This window comes from Netta rufina (assembly GCF_964035555.1).
Source record: "Netta rufina genome assembly, chromosome: 1".
Taxonomy (NCBI): Eukaryota; Metazoa; Chordata; class Aves; order Anseriformes; family Anatidae; genus Netta; species Netta rufina.
In genome coordinates, this window is record NC_140123.1 from 41,064,523 (window position 1) to 41,092,115 (window position 27,593).

The window sequence follows — 27,593 nt, forward strand, 5'->3', positions numbered from 1 at the left end:
ACAACAGAAGCTGGGAGATACAAGTGACAACCAGCCCTGCAGACCCCAAGGTCAGTGCAGAAGGAAGGCAGGAGGTGCTCCAGGTGCCAGATAAGAACTTCCTGTGTGGCCTGTGGAGAGGCCACTGGTGGAGCAGGCTGTCCCCCTGCAAAGGCTTCAGGAAGTTCTTCATTTAGCCCCAGAGGGCTGAAAACTTTAGAACCAGATGAATCTCAACATACTGATGACTGTCTGGTTAACTGTTTTTCAGTTGGAGACAAAAATACCTCTTTGACAAATTCCTTCCTGTGCAAGGAACTTGCAAGTTTGTCTCACAACGTCAATTAGCCAACCTAGGATTTACTGGAGTGTAATATGGAAATTAGCACACACTTTTAAAATCATACAATTGGTTGTAATGTGTGCATTCTGAGAGGATTTAGTGGTGCAGCATTTTCTACAGGTTTATCTACAGCATCTCTGTAGAAATAAGGACAGAACCACAGATCCACAGAAGGTAGATCAGTTCACTTTCTCCCTAGTGATTTAATAGGATATTTAAATATTTCACCTTAAGACAGGATTGTTTCTGTCCCTGGGCAAGAAATCTAATTTAGATGCCTGTATTAGTTTCACTGGATCTGAGCCACAGTGTACTTAATACTCAAAGATTATACATTATCCTACTGATGTGACTAGCAAGCCTGTAAAAGGGGTATTATTAGCAGTGTTGCAGGCATAAAGACAATAATATTTATGTTTTATTCTATGCTGCTTTTTAGCATTTATTGTTAATTGATTACCTACTATTACAAGCCATTGCAAAAACATCCATTATAAACACATTATACTGGTGGAGTACAAGTTATCTTTAACTTAGCCATTTCTGCGAGTAAATATTTGTACTCTTTATCATGCATGCCTCTGCTGAGATCCATTAAAACATATGCTTAACGTCCTCATTCTTACTAGTCATGCTATTCTAGGCACCTACTATCATGTGTTAACTCTGAACTCTTGCTTGTAAATTTCTTCAGCAATCCATCAATCATCAGCAATTCCTCATGCTCTTAAGAAATGTAGTAAAAAGAATGTTTTACCCAAAAGAAGCTGCACACATTCTTGGCTCATGCTGTACTCTTGACACTAACAGCTATATTACACTGTATTCAGACATTCAGCAAAAACAATTTATTTTTTTTACCTCAGTAAATGGGGTTATACTAGCACTAGTGGAACATACAGGGCTAGGCAGAGGCTCAAACATGCTGCTGAATTGCTAGAGGATACTTCCAGATGCAGATTCAGTCATGGAATGGAAGACACAAGCACAGAATAAACTATTCTATTTTGGGAAAAGGTCAGAAAAAGATGAGGTGAGCTGTCTGAATTCTGAATTATATATTTTGATATCCTATTACTCAAGTCTGACCACATTGCCGGTGTAATTAAAGAACCTTGAGAGTGAAAGGAGGCATCATAAAACACAGGCTATAAATTTAATCCTTCATTTTCCGTCAATCTTTCAAATCTGTTAATAATCTTTTCATTCTATGACTTCATCTTTTTTAGTGCATTTAAAAGTAAGGAACCCAAATCTGTTTCCTCAAGGTCTAGTGATTAGATTTTAATTTTGACCCTGCTTCTCTCAGAAAGCTTTTTAGTTAATTTTCAGTGGAATCAAAATGACAGAATGTTTTATTGGATTTTTACTTAAGTATAAACCATAATAGGGAAAATTTCACCTCTTGGTAATAAAAAATAAATTTTCACCTCCAGTTCTCAATAACTTTCTGTTAAAACTTTGTTATATCTTAACTTTAATCTGGAAATAATTACTAACACTTTTTCAGCATTACTGCAAATATTTATACAATAGTCATGCATAAAAGTTAATTTTTAGATTAAACAGAAAAACAAAGAAACCAACCTACACCAACCTAAAATTATTTTTGAAATTTGAAATTCCTTAAACAGATTTGAAACTGTTATTTTTTTCATATATCCCGTTGACTGGTAACTTGCCTCCTGACTGTTCAAAAAGGAACACTATCTGTCGTGGTTCCGCTCGAGTGGGCAGCCGAGCTCCACCACAGCCGCTCTCTCACTCCCCCTCCTCAAAGAGGAATGGGGAGAAAATATGTGAAAAGGGCTCAAGGATTGAGATAAGGACGAGAAAATCACGCAATAATTATTGTAACGGGCAAAACAGACTCGGCATAAGGAGATAGTAAGATTTATTGCCTACAACTAACAAGCAAGAGAAGTGAGAAAACAAAGGAAAAAAAAACAAAAGCACCTTCCCCCCATCCACCCTCTTCCACCTCCTCCCCCCGAGCGGCGCAGGGGAACGGGGAATGGGGGTTATGGTCAGTCTACAGCACTTCTTCTCTGCCGCTCCTTCTCGGTCACTCTCGTCCCCTGTGCTGTGGGGTCCCACCCACGGGATGCAGTCCTTGATGAACTGATCCGGCGTGGGCTTCCCACAGGCAGCAGCTCTTTCAGAACTGCTCCAGATATGGGTCTGTACCACGGGGTCCATCCCTCAGGAGAAAACTGCTCCAACCTGGCTCCCCTACGGGCAGCAGCTCCTGCCAGATCACCTGCTCCTGCGTGGGCTCCTCTCCACGGGCTACAGGTCCGGCCCAGAATCTGCTCCGGCAGGGGTCTTCCACAGGCGGCAGCCTCCATCGGTGCAGGGCCACCTGCTCCACCGTGGTCTCCTCCACGGGCTGCAGCGTGGAACCCTGCTCCACCGTGGTACTCCATGGGCTGCAGGGGGACATCCTGCTTCACCATGGTCCTCACCACAGGCCGCAGGGGACTTCTGCTCCGGCGCCTGGAGCACCTCTCCCCCTCCTTCTACACTGACCTTGGCGCAAGGCTGTTCCTCGCTCCTCTCACTCTCCCGGCTGCTGTGTGGCGCAGCGTTTTTTCCCTGTCTTAAATATGCTCTCACAGAGGCGAAAAACAACATCGCTTATTGGCTCGGATCTGGAAAACAATGGGGCCCTTCCCAAACATGGGGCAGCTTCTAGATCTTTCTCACAGAAACCACCCCTATGGCTCCCTGCTACCAAAACCTTGCCACGTAAACCCACTACATTCCACCCCTCGCCTCTGTTAAAAGCATATTTAAGACTACTCACAACATACTCTTACTTTACAATTATCACAACAACCTTCACAAACTTCACTTACATCAAAAAGAAAAAGAATTCACCACACCAAAATAAACATAACATCATCACAGCACCGACAAGGTGGACATTTTACACACACACACCACCCCTCGTCCCTTCACCACACTAACATATCACAGTTACTGCTTTCTTAAATTCTTCACAACTTGTACATTCCTAACAATCATCCTGCACATATTTTTGCCCGTTACTTCTACTAACTATCATCCTTATCTCAAATTCCTCGAGCCCCACGTTGGGCGCCAAAAAAGACTGTCGTGGTTCCGCTCGAGTGGGCAGCCGAGCTCCACCACAGCCGCTCTCTCACTCCCCCTCCTCAAAGAGGAATGGGGAGAAAATATGTGAAAAGGGCTCAAGGATTGAGATAAGGACGAGAAAATCACGCAATAATTATTGTAACGGGCAAAACAGACTCGGCATAAGGAGATAGTAAGATTTATTGCCTACAACTAACAAGCAAGAGAAGTGAGAAAACAAAGGAAAAAAAAACAAAAGCACCTTCCCCCCATCCACCCTCTTCCACCTCCTCCCCCCGAGCGGCGCAGGGGAACGGGGAATGGGGGTTATGGTCAGTCTACAGCACTTCTTCTCTGCCGCTCCTTCTCGGTCACTCTCGTCCCCTGTGCTGTGGGGTCCCACCCACGGGATGCAGTCCTTGATGAACTGATCCGGCGTGGGCTTCCCACAGGCAGCAGCTCTTTCAGAACTGCTCCAGATATGGGTCTGTACCACGGGGTCCATCCCTCAGGAGAAAACTGCTCCAACCTGGCTCCCCTACGGGCAGCAGCTCCTGCCAGATCACCTGCTCCTGCGTGGGCTCCTCTCCACGGGCTACAGGTCCGGCCCAGAATCTGCTCCGGCAGGGGTCTTCCACAGGCGGCAGCCTCCATCGGTGCAGGGCCACCTGCTCCACCGTGGTCTCCTCCACGGGCTGCAGCGTGGAACCCTGCTCCACCGTGGTACTCCATGGGCTGCAGGGGGACATCCTGCTTCACCATGGTCCTCACCACAGGCCGCAGGGGACTTCTGCTCCGGCGCCTGGAGCACCTCTCCCCCTCCTTCTACACTGACCTTGGCGCAAGGCTGTTCCTCGCTCCTCTCACTCTCCCGGCTGCTGTGTGGCGCAGCGTTTTTTCCCTGTCTTAAATATGCTCTCACAGAGGCGAAAAACAACATCGCTTATTGGCTCGGATCTGGAAAACAATGGGGCCCTTCCCAAACATGGGGCAGCTTCTAGATCTTTCTCACAGAAACCACCCCTATGGCTCCCTGCTACCAAAACCTTGCCACGTAAACCCACTACACTATCTCAAAAAACTGGAATTGAATCTGAATTAAAAAGTTTTATGGGATTTTTTTCTGAAAAATCCAGAATGTAATTCAGTTTGAGGTTAACACAACTGTATTAGAAGTTTATAGTTGTGTATCAGTGATGTGTGATACTACTACATGTTTTTATTTGTGATGCATATCTATGATAGGCAGTAGAAGTACCTGGTGTACTGTGTTTAGCTCTGGGGACCCCAGCACAAAAAGGACATGGAAGTACTAGAATAAGTCCAGAGTAGGGCCACGAGGATGACCAACTAAGGCTGAGGGAGTTGGGGTTGTTCAGCCTGGAGAGGAGAAAGCTCTGGGAAGATCTTATAGCACCCTTCCAACACCTAAAGGGGGCCTACAGGTGGGGAGGGTCTCCTTGTCAGGGAGTATAGTCATAGACAAGGGGTAATGGCTTTGAACTAAAAGAGGGTAGAGTTAGATTAGATATAAGGAGGAAAGTCTTTGCTCAGAAGATGGTGAGGCAATGGAACAGGTTGCCCAGAGATGCTGTGGACGCCCCATCCCTGGAAGTGTTCAAGGCCAAGTTGGATGGGGCTTTGAGAGGTTAATATTCAGAATAGCAACAAAGATTCACAACAAACAAAAAATGTTTGCCTCATATTCTTTTTGTCATTTTTATTGCATGGTCAGAAGGAAATAAATTTTGCAGACTCATAGACAAGGATGAAAAAGCTCAACAATATTTTTGTTGTATCAGTGAATTCTTTATTAATTCATCAGACCCTCAGCTCAGGATTTGATCTCCAAGGAACAGTAACTATGCCCAAATGAACCTGAAGAGATTTAGATATGTAAGAACATTGTCTCTTGCTTCCTATGTAGTAATAACTCCTGTAGACATTGATATGATCTGCTATTATTGCTAGTACAATTATGGAACAATCTAAATGTCACCTTTAACAAATAAGACTGAACTGGCAGCAGTTTCTAACTTTACTCATGGCTGGCTAATTATCTGTTTTGTGACCTTCCTCAGAAACACGAGCAGTCATTTAACCTCATTTAATCCTATCTAGCTGTATTGGGTGTGTGTGGTGAGGTTTTTGCAGCAGGCAGGCTTGTACGATGACATGCTGTGAGGAGGAGCCAGGGCCTTCCCCATGTCAGACACAGCCAGTTCCAGATGGCTGCAAAGGCCCCACCAGCAGGGCATGGCTGAGCCTAGCAGTGAAAATAGTGGCACCTCTGAGAAAATGTATTTAAGAATCATAAAATCAATTAGGTTAGAAAAGTCCTCTAAGATCATCAAGTCCAACCTCTAACCTAGCACTCCCAAATCCACCATTAAACCATACCCCTAAGCACTACATCTGCAGTTGTTTTGTATACCTCCAGGGATGGTGACTCAACTGCTTCCCTAGGCAGCTGGTTCCAGTTCTTCACAACCCTTTCAGAGAAGAATTCTTTTTCTAATATCCAACCTAAACCTCCCCTGGAACAATTCAAGGACATTTCTTCTTGTCCTGTCATTGTTGCCTCAGAGAAGAGACTGAACCACACCCTGCTACAACACCTCCTTTGAGGTAGTTGTAGAGAGCAATAAGGTCGCCTGAGCCTTTTTTTCGCCAGTCTAAACAACCCCAGCTCTCTCAGAAGCTCCTCTACAGATTTGTTCTCTAGACCCTTCAGTAGCTTCATTGCCCTTCTTTCGACACACTCCACCGACCTCAATGTCCTTCTTGCAGTGAGGGGCCCAAGACTGAACACAGTATTTGAGGTGTGGCCTCACCAGAGACAAATACAGATGGACAATCACTTCCCTGGTCCCACTGGCGATACTGTTTCAGATACAAGCCAGGATGCTGTTGGCCTCCATGGCCACCTGAGCACACTGCCGTCTCATTTTCAGCCAGCTATCGACCAGTATGTCCAGCTCTGTTTCACCAGCCAGCTTTCCAACCACTCTTTCCAGCCATCCTGTAGCATTGCATGGGGTTGTAGTGCCTCAAGGGCAGGACCTGGCACTTAGCCTCATTGAAACTCCTACAGCTGACCTCGGCACATCGGTTCAGCCTATCTAGATCCCTCTGCAGAGCCTTCCTACCCTAAAGCACTTGTGCCCAAATCTGCAAAATTACTGAGGGTGCACTTGATCATCCAGATCATTAATAGAGATATTGAAGAGAACTGTCCTGATACTGAGCCCTGGCAGACACCACTTGTTCAAACTGAAGTTGTCCAAAACTTTCAAGTTGTCCAAACTGACTGACTTGCTGCATACTACAACTTGCAGGCCTTTATCTCTTCTTAAATTCTGCAGTTTCCCCGAGAAGAATTTGGTTCCATCAGCATCTGAACTACCTTTAAAGAAGTTTTAAGTTGCTACTAGGGCATCACTTAGGCTCCTCTTCACCAAACTGAAGAAGTTTGTTCCCTCAGGCTCCTAGCTCATATACCATCTTGGTAGCCCATCACTGGACCTTCTCCAGCTTCTGTCTATACCTCTTGAACTGAGTTCAAAACTGGAAATGGTATTCCAGGTGCAGCCTTACCAACACCAGGTACTATCGCAATAATAACTTCACGCAACTTGCTGAAAAAGTTTTTCCTGATGTAGCCCAATATGAAGTTTTTCTTCATTTGCACAGTGAGTTCATATTCAGGCTGGAATCTGTCATAAGCCTAAGTTGTTGTTTGTTGTTATTGTTCTTGTAGTTGTTTCATTTTGTTGCTGCTGTTGTAATTATTTTAGTCTTTTTGTTTGTTTTGCTTTTATTTTGTTTTGTTTTTGAAAAATTACCATTCTACATACCTTTTTGGCATGTTATAATGCAAGTGGTTACTCCTCTCCAAGTTCACAACTCTGCATATATTCAGTGTTTGTTTGCCTAACCTTCAGATTTATTGAAGCTACTCTGAATGAAGGGCTGCCATTCTTTTTGTCTAATTCTTAAAAGTATTGCTCTTAAATATCCAGAGTGTTCAGCATTTTCAGATTATAAACTGGTGAGAGTTTTCACAACTGTGATTATAGTATAAATAAAACAAAATAAAACAAAATTACCTGAGGTGGAAGCAGTGGTAATCTTACATAAGCAAGCAGCATACTTAGGTCACTGCATCGCCTCTGCATATCATACTTCACCCACATCATTAAGGCATGGAAAATGGTCTCTTCATCAGGAACATTCACATCATCGCTAGCAAGAAGTTTATGGAGTTCTTCAGCTGGTAGAAGTAAAAATTCTTGGTTTCTTATAACTTCCATTATATTCTCCTGAGAAGAGGAAAGTATTTCAGATTCAGTAATACTGGAAAAATGTAAAAGCAGTTGTTAAAGCTAATAAATCCATAGGATTAGTCAGTATCTGTCATACCCAGCTTTCTTATAGCTTATAAGAAAAAAACAAAGATGACTGTAGTTAAACAGCTATATTTGTAACTCATATATCAATGTATTCCAAAAGCAAAAGGAAGGCAATATGGTAATATTGTAATTAAAAAATGTCAGCATTTGGTTAGCCAGAACAGCTAGTGCGGAGCTGCATGCTGTTTAAAATTTTTATAAATTTAGTTGTAATTGAGCAGTCAATGTATTTTAAATCCTTACATGCATATGCATGCATTTCCCCGTATTTTTCACTACCTGATACATTTCTCAAATAACCTGTCAGTCAGATACAGCTGTATTATCAATAGCCAGATAATGGTTGTCTAGAAAAATGAGGCTACAAGAAAGATCAAGATCATGAATTTAGCATTACTTCATGAATTTGCTTAAATAGATTTTTACTGTTCAGCTAACAAAATGTATACAACATTTAAAATCTCACAGTACTGAAATTTATTACACATATAGGAATAACAAAAACATTAAACTAAACAAAAGTACTTAATTTAGATGACTGCATCCTAGGTGAAGTGCTGTCTGAACTACCTACCCTACAATAACAGGACACAACAGAAACGCAGTTCTGGGGGGTATCTTACTCTGACCCTAGTAAGTCACATTTTGTCCTTTTATTCCCATCTAATACAGGCAAATCATGATTTTAATTCGCCAGCATCATATATTTTGAAAGTCACTGTTTAAAAGAATCACTGTTTAAAAGAATCTATTTAACACTATCTGTGTATTATTTTTTTTTGTATAAGCTAGCAGATAGATGAATAGATGATACAGATGAATAGGTAGATAAATAATAAAGACATAGATATAACAAAATCATGACAGACTGAAATTCATTTAATTGTGTGAGGCAATTACATGCCAACTTATACATGCAAATAAAATAAATCAAGTAAAGCTGAAAGTGATGCTTATTATTATGAATGTGAACACTTCCATGTAAAACTTTTAATAATGTACAGCTTTTTTTTATATACACAAACAAAAAGGGATGCCAACACAGGAGGTAATCAAATGTATATATATACATATAAATATACTTATATATATGTTCATAATCTTTCTTAACTGCGCTGTTATTTTCATATAACTGATAATTACATACTACAAGATCATAGAATCACAGAATCATAATTTAGGTTGGAAAAGACCTCTAAGATCATCAAGTCAAACCTTTAACCTAGCACTGCCAAATCAACCATTAAACTATGTCACTAAGCTGTACATGTACACATTTTTAAAAGACCTTCAGGGATGGTGACTCAACCATTTCCCTGGACAGCCTATTCCATTGCTATGAACCCTTCCAATTGAGAAAATTTCCTAAAATACAACCTAAACCTCCCGTGGTGCAGCTTAAGGCCTGCCTTATTGACTGGTGCTTAGGAGAAGTGAATGACCCCCATCCCAATATAGCCTCCTTTAAAGTATTTCTGGAGATCAGTAAGGCCTCCTGAGCCTTCCTTTTGCCAGTATAAACAACCCCAACTCCCTCAGAAGCTCCTCTACAGATTTGTTCTCTAGACCCTTCAGTAGCTTCATTGCCCTTCTTTCGACACACTCCACCAACCTCAATGTCCTTCTTGTAGTGAGGGGCCCAAGACTGAACACAGTATTTGAGGTGTGGCCTCACCAGTGACAAATTTAGGAGTTTTAGGAGTTTTAGGTTGGATGTTAGGAAGAACTTCTTTACCGAAAGGGTTGTTAGACATTGGAACAGGCTGCCCAGGGAAGTGGTGGAGTCACCGTCCCTGGAGGTCTTTAAAAGACCTTTAGATGTTCAACTTAGTGATATGGTTTAGTGGAGGACTTGTTAGTGTTAGATCAGAGGTTGGACTTGATGATCTTGACGTCTCTTCCAACCTAGAAATTCTGTGAAATTCTGTGATTCTGTGAAATACAGATGGACAATCACTTCCCTGGTCCCACTGGTGATGCTATTTCAGATACAAGTCAGGATGCTGTTGTCCTGCTTGACCACCTCAGCACACTGCCAGCTTATATTCAGCTGACTAATGACCGTTAACCCCAGGTCCCTTTCCGCCAGGCAACTTTCCAGCCATCCTGTAGCCTTGCATGGGGTTGTTGTGCCCCAAATGCAGGACTCAGTTATTTTTAAATTGCTTGAGTAAATGTCAAGAGGTAGCTAAAAATATATTGTTATGGACTGAGGTTTTAATCCGTTGACTTCTAATAAAGCATGTTTAAATTGTGTGTCTAGAATGCTGTAAAACAGCTTAGAAATGTAAAGGAAGTAGTTTGCAGGCAGTTAACTAAAAGTTGGCTTAATTCATTTTAATTAAAAAGTCATAAAACTTAGAAAATTTCATTGCACTTTTCAATAAAATGATTTATAAGCCAAATTTTAATTAAGGTTGGTTAAAGAGACATTAAATCCCATTATGAAGAATACTTAACTTGACTTGTTAATAGGAACCAGTATCAAACTTTGCAATAGCATATTAATTCAAAGACCTAACATTATTGAGAAGCATTATGATGGTAGAATACATTTTATGAACTTAATTTTGAAGAACACTCAAAGCAGTGGCTCTGAATTAATAATAATAATTTTAATATTATTATGATTGATTTTTTTATCATTTTAAATTGTGTTTTCATTTGGATATATACTTAAGGATAGCTTATTCTAGCCTCTGTACAGACCTACTATTAACTGAAAGGAATATCCAGCAGTTTCCAGACAAAACATATGAGTTTGGTAAGCCCAAATCTTCTGAACATTTGAACTTAGAGTAGTTTCCTTTGAGTCAGACCTGAGTATTGTAGAAATAGATATTTTTTAAATCTTTACAGAACTGTAACTGCTTTGTATATGTATACATACACACACATTTATATGTTATATTCATATATGTTTTACATATATAAAACAACACTAAAATCCAGTTTCTTGATCTTCAGAGCTCTCTCCTTCAAGTATTTAGTATTTCCTAAATTGATGATTGAATTTATAACACCTATAGACCACATTTTAATTTCCTGAGATTCATTTGGAGCAGCAAAGTGTATTTCAATGGGCTGCTGTTTTATCACAACAGAAATAGCTTATTATAAGTTTTCATTACAGAAAAAAAAATCTGCTTCTCTTTTAAAATAAAATTTGCCTTCATTTTTTGCACTTCAGGGAGCAGGATAAAACAGATGTCTGTAATCTACTGGTTAAGATTTTCAGAGTAGATGGAATAGCTTTTTTAATACTCCAGGTCCAAGATAGTCATTAACCTACTCAGTCCTGATGTAGTGAAGTGCTTTTAGGAATGCTTAGGTCCATGGAAGATCAGAAACCTTAACTCAAGAAAAGGTACTCAGCATTTAATAGGGTTCAGGGTTATGTGACAGAGGTTTATGAGTTTTCAGGTGTATGAGTTACAGTTTTTGACCTGTAATTTTTGACTCTGGAACTTGAGGGACTTTGTAGATCTGGTCTTCATGTCTTTTCTCATAAGTCTCGTAAGATAACTGAGATGTGTCTAATGCCTCTCCTGCATGGGTCATTCACTTAGCCTTTCCCTTAAGCAAGAATTATAATGTTTTAATTAAGTATTGTATTTTTGCTTTTAAATTAGAAAAGCAGTAGAAAGTATGAGAATCTCTGAAGTCACAGAGAAAGCTGTGTCTCATGTGGTTGACCTTCCACTTTTTCAAAATGAGCATGAAATAACCATTGCTGTGGGGCTATAGCCCCACACAATAAAGCTGTTTCACTTTTAAACCTTTACAGCAGCACAGAGGATTAGAATTAAATGACCGTAAAGTGTTATATGAGTGAAATAATGTAAACAAAATATATCTATATTTGAAGGTAGATAAATAAGCATGTGAGTATCTGAGTCTAACAGATTATGCATCATAGGAACACAAATGAACTAACGAAATTTAACTATTACCACACAGAATTTAATAAAAATGAATTCTATTACCTATGTCCTTATAATAATGTTATCAACACAAATTAATTTGATTTTTTTTTTTTAATCAAGTCTTGTAATGATCATTATTTCACATGGAATCAAATTATCTTGCAAAAGTAAGTTCTTACTGATGTTTATGTCATTGAATTCACTAATCAGCACGTATGCAGTTGTAAGAAAGAACCTGAAAATTATTTCTTCCACATATTAAAAAAATGAATTAATTTCACACCTTGACCATCAAAGTATGTCATGTTCAGAGAGAGCTAGTTAGAATCTGTTACAACATCAGAGCTGCTGTAGCAGTAAAATGCTTAGCAGTACTTTTGGGTTTGGATTAAGGGGTATTATTTAAGAAGTTTTATGCTTGATTGCTTTTGATACAGTGACCTTTTCAATATGAAAATGAGAAATCCTTGAAATAATTCTGAAAACAGGCATCCATACACTATTTTTTTATTTAAGTACTAAGTAGCTAGTGTCAATGAACGTTTTAAATCGTATTGCTTTTTGTTTTAAACTAAGTCTTCATTAGAACATATAAAGTAAATGAATAAATAGCACATCTTATTTCCATATTAAATTATATATTATACTTGCTGAAGTGCTAAAAAACTGAAAGAAATTTTGATTTTGGTCAAGCCCCACACTATTTCAGGCTGGAATTACTGCTGCTGTGCATTGAATTCAGTCCAATTCCTCTGTATGCCCAATTTTCTGTACCAGTTGTATATCATATAAGACTATATTCCCTATTTTCAGCATTACCAAAACTACTAGCTTTTGTTAAGACTATCCTATCATGTATCTTCTTTCCAAAGGTGAATGGACCTTTCAATTTGCTGAACTCTGATTAGACAAAAGACTAGTACTTTTTAGTATGTTTACGGTCTGGTTTGCTAGCCAAATGATGTATCTCATCTAAGAGAGAGTTCCACCTGCCCTGTGTAATCATATTTCTTCTGGTACCAGATGCCAGGCAGATGTTGTTATTACTAAAGGGATATAAAGACTGGGGTGTTAAAAGGATAGCAGCTAGTGGGAAGAGATTTTGTGGCTGTATGCTCCTCTGAACTGTGTCAGTGGGAACAGAGAGCAGCAGCTGCTGCTTTTTGGCGAGAACAGATAACAAGTGAGGATAGAAAAGATGGTGACTACTGTATTATCTCACTGAAATCTAAATAGAGACTTCTAGATGACAGAGTTGGACTACCACAATGTCAGTAGTTCCTTTCTTTACTTGCAACTTTCAAATTAAATATCTTTCCAAAGTTTTAAGTTTTTAGGATATGACTGCAGAATTAGCCAGATTATATAGTCTAATTCAGGTCAATATTATGTGGCATACTGGGATTTCACAGTTAAAATGTAGTTCACTATCTGTTGCTAATGAACATTTGCTGATATGCCAGTTCAAACTGGCTAAAATTTTCAAGCTAAAGTGCCCTAATCTTGCATGCTTCCTTAATTTGGTCAGAATAGTTAGTTTGTTTCCTGCTTTGCTGAAGAATCTTGGCTCACACATGCCTCATGCATTCTTTCTCATATCTAAGAAAACCCAAAAAGACTAAGCCTGCACATGAAACAGATACAGCTTGCTAAATGGATGAGGATAACTGTATATCTTGGTTCCATGGATAGTCTTCCAAAACTGTTCTGGAAGGTCTTGTATCCCATAAGCCCTGAATCTTCTGGATACTCTCTTTATATGAAAGATGCTCAAGCAACCACTGGAACAATCACTGGAGAAATACCACTCCATAAGTGCTACCCCTGTTGGTGAAGGAACAAAACCATTTTGTAGGATAGGAGGGCATGAGGACCATCATTTGCAACTTCATGCAGTGCAGGATAATTAATAACTGGGTAAGATGATGAGTTTAGGAGAAGAGGATGTCTTCCACTAAAAGCCCTGTCAACGCTCCCCACCGCCTCTGGGCATTGCTAGAACGCATGGACAGAATAAAACTCAGGATTCTGTAGGAAGTACACCACCTATTAGCCCATATTGATCAAACCAGCCCTTGTAACACACTCGTGATTGTGGCCAAGATTTGGAATTGCAGCTTATAGCATCTTAGGTAAGTGGAGTAAAGACAACATTAGGGTTAGAGAAGACAAAAGCCACAAAATCAGCCCTGTTGTGCTTTGGGTTGCTCAGCAAAGGTTACAAGTGTGTCTCAATGTTGAATATAACTTGCTGTGCATGAGTATGGTATATGCTAGAGGCTAAAACCTGTGGATTAATAAAGCCTGCAGGTAACTCTTTACTACTGCACAACTAGGGAGAATGTTGATATTCAATTACAGTGGTGAGGGTCCATCTGTGTAATCTGGCCTTTGAACCACATCACAGCCCAGGTTTGGATGCATAAAAGCATGAGTGCAAACTTTCAATATTTATGTGAAGCGCCCCTCTCCCCCACCCCTGTATTTTATTTATTTATTTGTTTGTTTGTTTGTTTGTTTATTTATTTATTTATTTTGCCTTAATGGAGCCTTAATGGAGCCTTTGTCTTGTTTACTCTGACCACATGCATAGAAAAGGCCTTGGCTCTGATGAGGCCGCACCTCAAGTACTGTGTTCAGTTTTGGGCCCCTCGCTACAAGAAGGACATGGAGGTGCTTGAGCGAGTCCAGAGGAGGGCAACCAAGCTGGTGAGGGGTCTGGAGAACAAGTCTTACAAGGAGCGGCTGAGGGAGCTGGGTTTGTTCCGCCTGGAGAAAAGGAGGCTCAGGGGCGACCTTATTGTTCTCTACAGGTACCTTAAAGGAGGCTGTAGCAAGATGGGGGTTGGCCTGTTCTCCCACACGCCTGGTGACAGGACGAGGGGGAATGGGCTAAAGTTGCGCCAGGGGAGTTTTAGATTGGATATTAGGAAGAACTTCTTTACCGAGTGGTTTGTGTGGCATTGGAATGGGCTGCCCAGGGAAGTGGTGGAGTCACCATCCCTGGAGGTCTTTAAAAAATGTTTAGATGTTGAACTTAGTGATATGGTTTAGTGGAGGACTTGTTAGTGTTAGGTCAGAGGTTGGACTTGATGATCTTGAGGTCTCTTCCAACCTAGAAATTCTGTGATTCTGTGTGATTCTGTGAAAAGGAAAATGAAGGACAACAAGAAACTTGTATAAATCCAATCTGATTAAAAGAAAGCTAGCATTCAGAAAAAAAAATAATATATATATATAAATATATATACATATACATATTCTTTGCTGTTAAAGGATGAAGCTTTAGAACTTATTTCCAGTGGGGCAGGCAGGGAACAGGTCTATTATAGCCATTATAATAGTTTAGCATGCAAAAGGGTTTCCTGAGAGCGCACGGAATAGTGTTAGTTTCCCTCTCAGTTTTGTTTTAACCCAGTTACACACACTTCTGTTGAACCTAATAACATCTGATTCACTGAAGAGTGTTTCCTATAAAGACATAATCTCAAAGACATCTGGAGATGGATAATTTGCCACTTTTGCAGTAGCTTTCAGAAGTAAACATGCTCAGCATTAAAATGCGTGTCTAATTTTGCATTTGAACAGTCTTCCACTAATACATACCAGTTCTTATTATGAACTGTGATTAATGTGCCCATTAGCATCAAAACTTAAAAAACAAATAAACAAACAAACAAAAAAAAAAAAAACACCTCTAAATAACCTCTTGAGTCTTTAATTACTCTCCTTTCCACAGTGTAAAGATTTGCAACAACAGTGTTTTTCTCTGTCATTAGCTATCTCAAAGCATATGTGTTCTATATCAGATGTGATATATCCTATTGCTGGAGAATCCTTCACTTAAGTTTTGTTTGGGTTAAAGTGTTAAAAATTGTACTTTACAATATTTCAGATTCCATAGTAATTTTAGATGAAAACTAATATTAAAAAAAAAAAAAAAATCACAGCAGAGACATGGTGAAAACTTTAGTATTTCTGATCACTTAATATAAAAACTTCATATTGAAGAAAAGTATATGTCTTCCAGAAGCATTCTTGAGAACAAGCAGCCCATCATAGGAAAAATAAAAGTTCAAGAAATGCCTGAGTCATTTGCCTGAATCAATCTCACAAACACTTTTCCTCTTCCATTGTCAGATGCTAATTTACTGCTAATCTAATCTAGTTAAAAAAACTAACACTGAACATTTGTGAGAGTTTTATTTACTACGAAAGAAGAGGCTATATTCCAAATCAGAAGAACACTAGAGCACAAAAAATTCTGATGGAGAAACACCTTTCTGTTTAAAGTTGGCTTCCAAAGATTTCCACTCCATAAACTAGTCTGGAGAAAATGGAAACATTCACCACTCCACAGTATTTCAGAATATAGAAAAATTCATACAAAGACCTGTGATCACCAACAGTGGTGATTTCCGTATCTTTTCCAACAAAACAATGGTATATATTACAATGTAAAATAACCACAGTATTACATCTTGATTAGTTTGTCAAGACACAAGGCTCCTGAAAATTTGTCACATTAGGTTACTGTTTTTGATAGAACACCTAAAAAACTGTTAAATGAATGCTGAAAATATATTACCCTATTGTGTGAATCCCAAAGGACAAATTTCAGACTGAAGTGAAACTCTAAAACATTTGCCACCCTGCACATTACATTGATGGAAGTGACAGATACTCTTGTTTTATTGGTTGTTATGAAATGACTGATTTGGAAGTAAAAGACATTATGTTTCACACTGTCCAGGACTCTGCAGGTTGCCATCAAATAATCTCATGCTATAATGTACCATAACTTCTTAGTGTCGGTTCTTTATTGGGAAGGGAAAGGAAGAAAAAGGAACTTTATAGCTGTGTCTAGTCATTCTATTCTTTTTAAAATCCACCACATTACATCTGTAATTTTTAAAGCAATTTAATTACCCAAGCGAACTGCCCTCAAACTCATTATCCCAAGCTATGTTGCTACAAAGCCATTGTTCCCTTACATAATTAAATCTTCCTTGTATAGTAATAATTAAAAAAAAAGATTTCTGGGCTAATTATCAGTCATCTAAAATTTGTACATTTACTCCTTACATATATATATTTATCAACAGAAATAAACAGAGTATTTCATATGGAAATAAACAGAACACTACTTGAAGAGATTTACACCTGAAATTATGCTAACACAGTGGACTTTAAAACAGGAGGGAGTTATAAGCATTTTTTACGATAAAGAAAATAAAAATATGGAGATCTGCTAAATTTTTAGGAGTAGATTTCCTGATCCCCTTGTGTTTTAGAAGTTACTAATTACATTTAAAAATGTATTTTTATTCTGATAAGCCTACTGATAGCTGATGCACTCTTGGAAATAATTTAGGTATCCAGAAATTGCTTATTGTTTAAGCTTTCATGGAGCACAAAAAGAGCTGTATGGATTTACAGCAAATAATGGTCTATTTATGACCAGTGACCATATATATGTGTGTGTATATATATATAATATATATATATATACATAATATATATATATACATAATATATATATATACATAATATATATATATATGTATATACATAATATATATATATATATTATCAGCAACTGGAAGGACCTTTAAAGGCTAATTGTTAAATGCTCTCTATGCATCACATATTTTGGAAATTTATGATATTAGGGATTTGCCGTGCAAGGTTGATTTTTAGAAGACCTTTGTGGACAGTTACTTCCATTTATTTAGCAGCACTTTGAATCTGTTTAGGTTTTGTCTCCATAGAATCCCTTGCAGTCAATTACACAATTAAACACGTTTGTAAAAGTCTTTCCTTTTGTTTGATTTTAAATCCATTGCTCAAGTGTTCTTGATGAAGGTTAATTCTTGAACTGAGGGAAATAATATCCCATTTTCCCTCACATTTATGCCTCATGTATCTAATTACAGCCTCTCCAGCAGTCATATCTACATCATTGCCAAAAGCAAAACCAACAACAAAACTCTGTTTATATGGAGATAGGGGACTTTCCCACATCTTCAATTATTATGCTAATATTATCCTTAGCTAAATCTAAACAGTGCCCTGGCAACAACCTTGCAATGCCATTCCAGGATGAATTTACTCCACATGATCCAAGGAAAGAGAACACCTCACATGCTCCTTCACATGAAAAAAAAAACCTAAGCAGCAGGATATATACATGTACGTGACCTGGATAACAGTGTATATATGTACATATATGCACATACGTCTACTTAGATAAGATAATCATTGATGTTTTTTTATTAGAGCTTTCTAATTTTAATATATTATTTGTGAAATTAGATGATTAGAGCCACAAGCTCTAATCAAGGTGCATCAAGCTCTAATTAAAGGTGCAAACAAACCTTGGAGTCTAACAGTAGAATTTGATGTTTCCTATTTTCTCCTCTACTCTAAGCACTTCCTAGCACTCCACTTATTTTAACCAGCCTAACAGATCAGCTAGCATTCTTAGAGCAAACAGCTGATCTTAATGAACAAAAACTGTTTGTGTTGTTTCGTTGTTTTTTTCCATACCTGACAAGAGACAGCTACGCAATACTTCCTCATTAAAATATGCAGAGTATGCAGATTGTTCCTTCACCTGCAATAATTTTAAGTTATATTTATTTAGCATTATATGCTTAGCATGACAAGATCTTTTTGCAATGCCTTAGGGTTGGTTTGTGTTTTTTTACTACACTTGGTAACTTTATACTGTTTATGTAGCCATTTTTATTTTACAGTTTACTCTTTTCCCATAAGATTTATGACAATGTTTAATTGAGTAATTCCCAACATACATTCCGCATAGTCCTCACTGGTAACTTCTTACACAGCAACATCTGTACCTTCATTCTCATCTTTTGTTTGTGGACTTTCAGAAAGGCAAATACAGAATAGAAAAACTGTTTGTATATTTCCATAGACTTGTGAAATATATAGTTTTTCCATAATAAAATTTCTTTCAGTCTTTTCCATGTTTTTAATCAATTTTCTGCCTGTTTTCCTTTATTATGGTTTAACTAAATTATCTGTTACAGACCTTGAGGTAATTGGTTTCTGTCTTGTGGGACTTTTCCTTCTTTTGCTTTGCCATCTCACTACTGTCACATTAATAAGCTTACATTTTTCTCCTACCAGGGACAATTTTGATGTTAGCTTACAAAAAAACTAACAGGATTGATATAATTCAGCATTGTACAGTGACATATAAATAAAACAGAATCAAAGTAGCCATATTTTCGTATAATTTCTTTTTCCAGCAGGTGCTTTACAAAGAAATCTTTATGGGGTACTGAATTAGGCAATGCATCTCCATACTGTGTTCCAGATAAGTCAAATCACATCTAAAAAGGAAGAGGTTTTTATCAATTGTAGAACAAATAATTCATCTGCAATACAGCTCAGCAGATCCTGATGGGTATAATAGACTTTGAGAACTAAGATGTTAACAGATGTTATTCAAATGTAATTTAGCTATGAAAAGTGGACTTTCATCCAGCAATCCACATAATTCATTCATCTATGTTGATATGTTTGAAATTTGTAATAAGCAAAACACAAGTCAAACAAAACAAAAACATGCTTGCAAAAACATGCTTGCAAAATCATTTCTGTGGTAACAGACATTTATGAGAAAGTCATGACAATTAATTGTTAAGATTTTTTACTGCAAGTAGAAAAGCAACCAGGTATACTTAAGAATTACTTTTCAGTTCATATCTTTCAAAAAATGTAATTAAATCCTAATTAATATAAAGTTCTAATGATTCCTAGGAATTTCACAAATACCTTTGCAATTCTGTCTATAATAACAACCATCTGCATGAACTTTGAGTAGGTTTTACAGCTGTATAATACTGGTTTAAATAAAAAGGTCGAATGTCTCTAAAATATCAATCCTCAGGGAACTAGCAGAGGTGTTTAGTGTTATAGTGCTTATTCCACATGTTAATATATGACTGGTCTTTAAAATCAAAATGCTCCTTGTGCTTAGCATTTATGAAAAGCTAAGAAAAAAGTGAAATAAAATTGATTGGTTTTTGGTCACTGTCTTGTCATAGATCCAGTTCAGAAAAGAAGTAAATGTTTCATAACAGCTGTTGTGTTCCTCAGTTTTGACTTTTTTATGTGGAGATATGTACAATATGAAATATATGTACAATATGGAATATATGTACAAGTTGTTACCTTCTAAATGGACATGTTAATTTTTGTGTGCTATGCTACTTACTAACTCCACAGTTTGACCATTTTAGAACTGCACTATGGTAATGCAGTAAAATTCTCAGCTACATCCCAATGTTGAGAGTTTTGGCTTTTTAACCATTAGATAAAATAGCATTAAAATAAAATAAAACAATAAAATAAAAATCCAAGTTCCCTTTCTTATTTCTCTAAATATAAATTTACCAGTAGAATGTGCTTAGTTTGCAGTCAGCTGTTTAGCAGCTACTATTTCTTCATAACTTACAATAATTACTGTATTTCTTTGAAATTATTTTAATTACAATGACACGAAAATAATTTAACACTTATGGATATTACTGATTGAATCATATTAGACAGTAAGACCATGAATATATATATGCATGTCATTATGCATATATGTGTATACACACCCATGTATGCCTATATGTATATACGTACACATATATACTGACACTGAAGGCATCTCACTGCGTTCTGGATCATAGCTCTAATCTCATGAGAAACAACAATTACAATAAAAAAAATATTACTGATGGAATAAATTCTACTGAAAATTGAAAATCACAGAATGTCACAAAGAATTAAAGCTAATTGGTTTGTGAAAAATATATTTTCCCTTGATTCGACAGTGATGAAATGTAATGAGCTTAGAATTAATGCATCAGATTGACTTACAAAACAGAAACAAAATAATTTAGGTAGAAAGGAACCTCTGGAAGCTATGTAGTCCAACCCTCCTCAAATCATGGCTCATTTCAAACATAGGTCAGGATGCTCAGGGCCTTGTTTAATCTTGCTTTGAACATTTCCAAGTGTAGAGACTCCACAGTTTCTTCAAGAAACCTGCTATGACGAGTACTACCAGCACTGTGAATAACCATTTTTCAATGGAAGTTGCATTTCTGCCACTTGGAACTGTTGCCCAACATCCTCTCATTGCACACAATTGTGAGAATGATTTTTATCTTTTCTACAAGCTTTTAAAGCTAGCTGAAAATAGCGATTGAGTCCCTCTTAAACCCAGTTCCCTCAGGCTCTCTTTATATATTATATGCTTCCTGCTTCAGCTTGGTAGGTGGTTCAGTTTCCTATTGAACTAAAATGCCATCAGCTGGAAAATTCATTCCAGTTACAGCATCATGAGTCTTAAGTAGAGGGAAATAATTATTTCTTTAAACCTAACGACTAATACTACTAAGCGTATGGTTAGACATGTTACAGATGCAGCACAAAATTTCATCAGAAGAAAAATTCTGGATTGCTTCAGTGGTGAGACTAAATTTATAATGTTGACTAAAGATACATGTCATTCAGATAGTCTGCAGATGTTTAAATGCATGTATGTGCATGTAGAAAGGGATTAATCCATTGCAAAATTAAGACATTGCAATTATTATTTTTTACCATACCCATTACAGTATTTTTTGTCTTGTTGTCCCTTTTTTATTTCAGTAACATGAACAACATCACTATACTTTCTTTTGACTTTTCTGCTATCCACATATAATCAAATACCTTTAAAACAAAACTTGAAATTGAAACTTTTAAATAAAGCAGCAATAACTAGTGCAAGAACATTTTTCTTGTGATTTTCCTGAGTGTTTGTATTTTTGTTATGTTTTGCTTTGTTTCCCAACATCTTCAATCTTCACAGGAAAAGGAAACAAGGAAACATTTTTATTTTTTTTTAAGGTTAATAACATTTTCAGTAGAAGTCTTTGGAGCTAAACCCTCCAAAATTTTGTTAGTACTGTAAAACAGAGAACAAAATTTCTGACCTGCACAGCTGCAAAATGGATATGAGCCAAATAAGTTGATTATGCCAATTGCAATATAGAGGTAAATTCTTCCCTTACACGCTTATTTCAAACAGAGCAGTTCATGTCCACATAAAATAGAAATTAACCCTCAGTATTAATATGCAAGTAAATAAATAAATAAAATTGTTGGAATGGAGTCTTAAATAAAATTTAACACTCTTCTCTTACCTTCAAATGAGCAAAGCTAAAAAAACTGTGCGTGGCAAGTCTATGATGACAAATCAACTCTGGGTCATTAGGGTGAGCTGAGAGCCACCCTAATCTAAAGCATGAATACAAATAATTTTATAACTGAAAAGAACACCTTTATAATTTCATTTCCTTTTTTTTTTTTTTTTTTTTTTTTCATTTCCTCACCACCTTTAAGGAAATTCTGAAGTGCTGCTGGGTAAAAATAAATTAATATATTCCTGATAAGTTAACATGTTTTCTGTTATCTGTAGTATTTCAGACTTGAGTAGTGGACTTAGAATAAGATCCGTATCAGCAACTACTCCAAGGCCATCTTTTAGGAATGTCACATGTAACTTGGAAAGCAACAATGTTTTCTGTACAGATCATCTAATTAAAATATATGTTACATGAATTTGAGGTTACTTATATTAAATATTAAATGCAGTTATGTAAACAATTGAATATGTCCTATTGACTCTGTTGTTTAACTCGTAGACTTTTTAGTCTAACTCTGGGTAGGATGAAAAAGAAGAGGATATACTCTTCTAGGGCTATACTACCTCTATTAAAATCTTTTATGAAACACAATTGATTCTAGTAATTCTCTTTAACCTTTGTGAGTGTTTTTGGGAGAACTAATTTCCTTACCCATCTGACTGTGATGGCATCATAAGGCTTTACTATGCCTTTTTGTAACTCTACTGCAAGCAGCAACTACACTGCCATAAATCTGCTTAAAGGGGTTGAAAGGTGCTATATTTCTTTTATTAATGATAGGAATGGACAGCACCTTCTGAACAATTATATTACTGTCAAGCACAAACATTGCTCTCACAATGATAAAAAAAATATGACAGGTCTAGACCTACTGAAGATATTGCACTAGGCTACACTCATGCATTAACATGCGTAAGAACAAGTCTTATGAGGAGCGGCTGAGGGAGTTGGGTTTGTTCAGCCTGGAGAAAAGGAGGCTCAGGGGTGACCTTATCACTCTTTATAAGTACATTAAAGGAGGCAGTAGCGAGGTGGGGGTTGGTCTATTCTCACACATGCCTGGTGACAGGATGAGGGGGAATGGGCTAAAGTGGTGCCAGGGGTGTTTTAGGTTGGATATTAGGAAGAACTTTACTGAGAGTGTTGTGAGGCATTGGAATGGGCTGCCCAGGGAAGTGGTGGAGTCACCATCCCTGGAGGTCTTTAAAAGATGTTTAGATGTTGAACTTAGCGATATGGTTTAGTGGAGGACTTGTTAGTGTTAGGTCAGATGTTGGACTTGATGATCTTGTTGGTCTCTTCCAACCTAGAAATTCTGTGATTCTGTGTGAGTTTGTGATTACTACCACTAGTACAATTTGTTTCTGAGAAACTGCAGAGCTAAACAAATATATTCTACTAATTTACATTACTACCATTTGTTTCATAAAAAAATAATGTTAACTAAAAAATATAAATTGCAATCAGGTACCTTAACTTCTTAGTTGCAAAAGGATGTGATACATAGAGGGTCAGATATACCTTAGTTTCACAAATGGTAAAGAGTCTTTATTAATCTAAAGAGTTCCAGGATCATTTTGGAACATGGCCATGCCTTCCTGTTCCCTTCCAGAAAGAGTAAAAATAATTTCATTTCCCCCCAAAAATGTATTTTTGTACATAAATACATGTGCACCAGTTCAGTACTTACCCCAGAAGTTTACCCATGAAACTTGCTTTTACGAAGAACCGTGTTAATTAAAATAGATGAAAAAACTTTTGATTGTTTATATGTATTTACAGTAGACTTTTTTAATAGGCTCTATTTTATAATAGACTAATTTCCCAAGCAGCCTTGTCTAGACAACTCATTGTAAGCAAGGAAGACAACAGTAATCTACAGCAGGACGTAAGAAAATAAAACACCACAAGGTGTTTGGAAAGGAAACACTGCACAGAGAAGGTTCAGAAAGATAACTTGACTTTCATTAACATTTTCATGATTATCTTTGCAAAACTACGTAAACTTAATTAACTAACTGAAAGAAAAAAGACAAAAAACTTTTCTCACTTCAAAAGGAGTACAAGTCTCTTGCATTTATTAGTTAAATAAACTCATAATCCTCCTTCTTAAAGGTTTCTCATTCTAGGCATCTCTGATCCCAGCATGCTAGAAGCCAGTTAGACAAAATTTAAATGCCAGTTAGACAAAATTTACATAATTATAAAGTATATAGCATTGTCATACTGAGGAAAGAAGACCTGCTAATAAGAAAAGAAACATACAGAGTTGTACATGTTTCATTTTTTCTGCATTCAACGTATTGGCTAATTCTTGTATTTAATTAGAATATACTATACAGAGATATATAATGACAATTAAAAAGACACTTTTTTTTTTTTTTCTTTTTTTTTTTTTGTTCTAAGCCAAATCATTGTATGGTCTTCACAAACAGCTGTTGACAACCTAGGATGTATTACACGTGACAGATTTTACAACTCAGTTTTCCTAAATCAATCCACAAGAGCTTCTCTATTATAAAAGAAAAGAATAAGTGAAATTATAACCGGCTCCCTCAGAAAAAAAAATACATGTGCTGAATAAATATTAAATCACACTAGCAAATAATCACTGCTTGAGTAACAAATGAAAATACAGTAACTGTCTGTTTATGCAGAACTCTATGTACCACTAGAATGTAATGTCCGTGTTTTAAAGAATTACCTCCACTGAATACTGAAAGCACTGAGAACAGCTTAGGCATTTGGGTAACTTCTTGCATATCTGTGTCATGGAGCACAATCCAGAAGCCTATAATTTTATGTTTAGAATTTCTACATGTATGAAGCAACCTAAACAGTAAAGATATGCCTGAAACCTGCTAAATACAGATTTGTGTCTGATATACTGCTGCTAATCTGGAGTTTTTCCTGAGAGCGTTTACTAGAATATTCTAGCTGGCAGTATACTCAAAAGGAACAACTAGTGCTCACACTTTCCCATCAATGGGAATCTAGAATCCACCGTTTATATAATCTTTAAGAGATCACTGAGGATCTCGGAGACTGATAGTTCTGATGCACTTTCACAAGCACATCTAACAAACTCTAGGACTACACCAAAGACATCTGAAGAAAACTAGGAAAACTCTGAATATACTGCATATGGCTTGGCATTTGAAGATTTTCCTTAAATGCGTAAATAATGCAAAATAAATTAAACAGCATTACATTTTGCTTAAGTAGTTAAATTAATTGCATAACCCAAGGTTTTCTTAATTTGACAGGCATGCTCATTTTGTGCTACTATGACTATGTATTATTACATTCAATACTATAAAAAAAAAAAAAACAACAACAAAAAGAAAAATTAATTGGATTCAGTGTTCTATATGGATAAAGATCAATAAAGAACAACGTAAAATTTTAATACAATGTAGTATTTCAAACAACAGCAACCTAATATTAAAACAACCTTAGTATTTTTAATAGCATTTTGTATTTTTAATAATCTTGTGAAACATAGTTCTCCAAGCAACATTTACTCCAATCTAATCAAGTATTAGAAACAAAGTTAATCATTTCTCTAAATGATTTTTCTGCAGTGCAGTATAGCATTCAGACATGTATGAGTCACCAAATTTTGTCTTCAGAACTTGCATTGGAGCTTATTACCTCCATTGAATAGATCAGAAAAAGAAACATTGAGAATTAAAGGTAAAAAAGATGGCTATTAGTTTCCAAAAAATCTTTTTTTTCTCCAATTGCTTAAACATTGCTTACAACACTAACAATTCAAGTATACCAAAATACAAGTTTTTAGATGTAATGACTTCTGCTTAACTTCTATTTAAGATGTTAATGACTTCAATGTAATCCTATGTAATGACTTCTCATTCAAGTCTAGATAATTATAAAGCAAAAAAAATTATTTTAGTAAACTTTTGTAAGAAAACTATACCTTAAATTACTTATCTTTACACAGAAATATGATAAAAAGTAGCATATTTAAATAAAGGCAGTAATCAGTTTCCATAACCACTACATACCTACGAATTGCACATTAAGAATTGGATTTGCTACCCAAAACTGCCTCTATTTATCTTGTATATAGGGGAAAAAAAAAATAAAAAAACAAACAAACAAAAAAAAAAATAAAAACTACTTCTACTTCCTACTCCATAGAAAATATGACGTATTATTCCATAATTAAAGATTGAATCATAATGCACCTGTGCAGGGATTCCAAATTCAGGTTGGCCATGCAGCTTCGATACTGGCATACTTGATTTTGTAATACAGGAATTTTAAACATCACATGTAAGTGCCTTTTAAAACAGACAAACAAACAAAACAAAACAACAACAACAACAACAACAAAACAGCAAAAATCAATTCTCTATATTTGTTCTTACAAGCAGGTAAATTATTTTTATTGATTTTTTTTTACAGGTAAAGAAAAAAAAATAGAAAAGAGCATGACAAACACTGGACAGCAAGGTTAGACTAGGCAGTTACTATCACTGTAACTGAGTCATGCAAGCTAACTTTCACTACATGTATACTCTGAATTTTAAAGGGTGTATATGAAGTTTGCACTGGTAAATATTAATTCATCAGATGCCTAATATTTTACTAGGAGAACACCATTAATTACTGACAATTATGTTTGCAATTAAATGAAAATTGCATGCTGTATGGATTTATTATGTTTTTATTTAAACATATCAGAAGTCACACTAAATGTGATGGATTTCATATTGTATCATTGTCTACGGTAGCTTTCAGTTCTGGATACACTATTCTAAAGCCATCAATAAAAGACACTCACAAAAAAGAATCATAATTGTTTCTATCAATTTAATAATAAGCTAGCTTTGTCATCTGAATTCTGTAGCAGGATGGAAGCTCTGTTTAAATGATGCTGCATATGTTGCATAGTTTACATGTTTCTGTATTTGTGGATGGAAAGAGAGATTAGTAAGTATGCAAGAAAAAAAGGGGTTTCAGGCTTTGCAATTTTTAGACCAAACCAACAGCACTACTTTTATAAATATACTTTTTATTTTACCTGTAAATGAACCTTCCAGTTCATTTATTAGTGAAAATGAAAATGTTATTATGATTATTATCACTATAAAAGCAGCAACTAAAACCATTACATCTCAGGTAAATTAATAGTCAGCTGAATTTAAATATAGAGTGTTTTAATGTATAAACATCTTTTCTCCAGTTGCAGAAATACTGATGCTTTAAATCAATCTTTTATTCTTTGGAGAGCTAGTATCTTACAGTAGATTAATATGAATTTACATTCGTCTATACAGAAGTTTGCGTTTCATATAATGAATTGCTACATAAGGCCACATACATGTAAGATATGTAGGAATCTCATATTTTCATGGTACTGAAATCTGGACCATCAGGGACTCAAAAGATTGGTTAGATACTAAGAAAGACTACAGAATTAACTGAGCAATGAATTAAATTCCTTACATCTTTCCCTTAGTAAACACACCAAAAATAACTATCCTCTTGTTGACTGAACTGCAGCATACTCCTGTGCTACAACAAATTCTACATATATCCTGTGAGGAAAAAAAAAAAATCTTTTATCCATTACCCCTAAGTTTCAGGGGAC

At 36.5% G+C, this 27,593-nt stretch overlaps 1 protein-coding gene across 2 annotated transcripts in view; it reads right to left on the bottom strand.

The window, feature by feature from the left end:
• Positions 1-27,593, bottom strand: part of KLHL1 (kelch like family member 1) — a gene marked incomplete at its 5' end in the record, with an annotated part of 235,789 nt that overhangs the window by 81,374 nt on the left and 126,822 nt on the right. For both annotated transcript variants that reach the window (XM_084284977.1, XM_084284976.1), the window contains one exon: positions 7,528-7,740. In XM_084284977.1, coding sequence (XP_084141103.1) covers positions 7,528-7,740 — 213 coding nt within the window. The remainder of the gene's footprint in view (positions 1-7,527; positions 7,741-27,593) is intronic.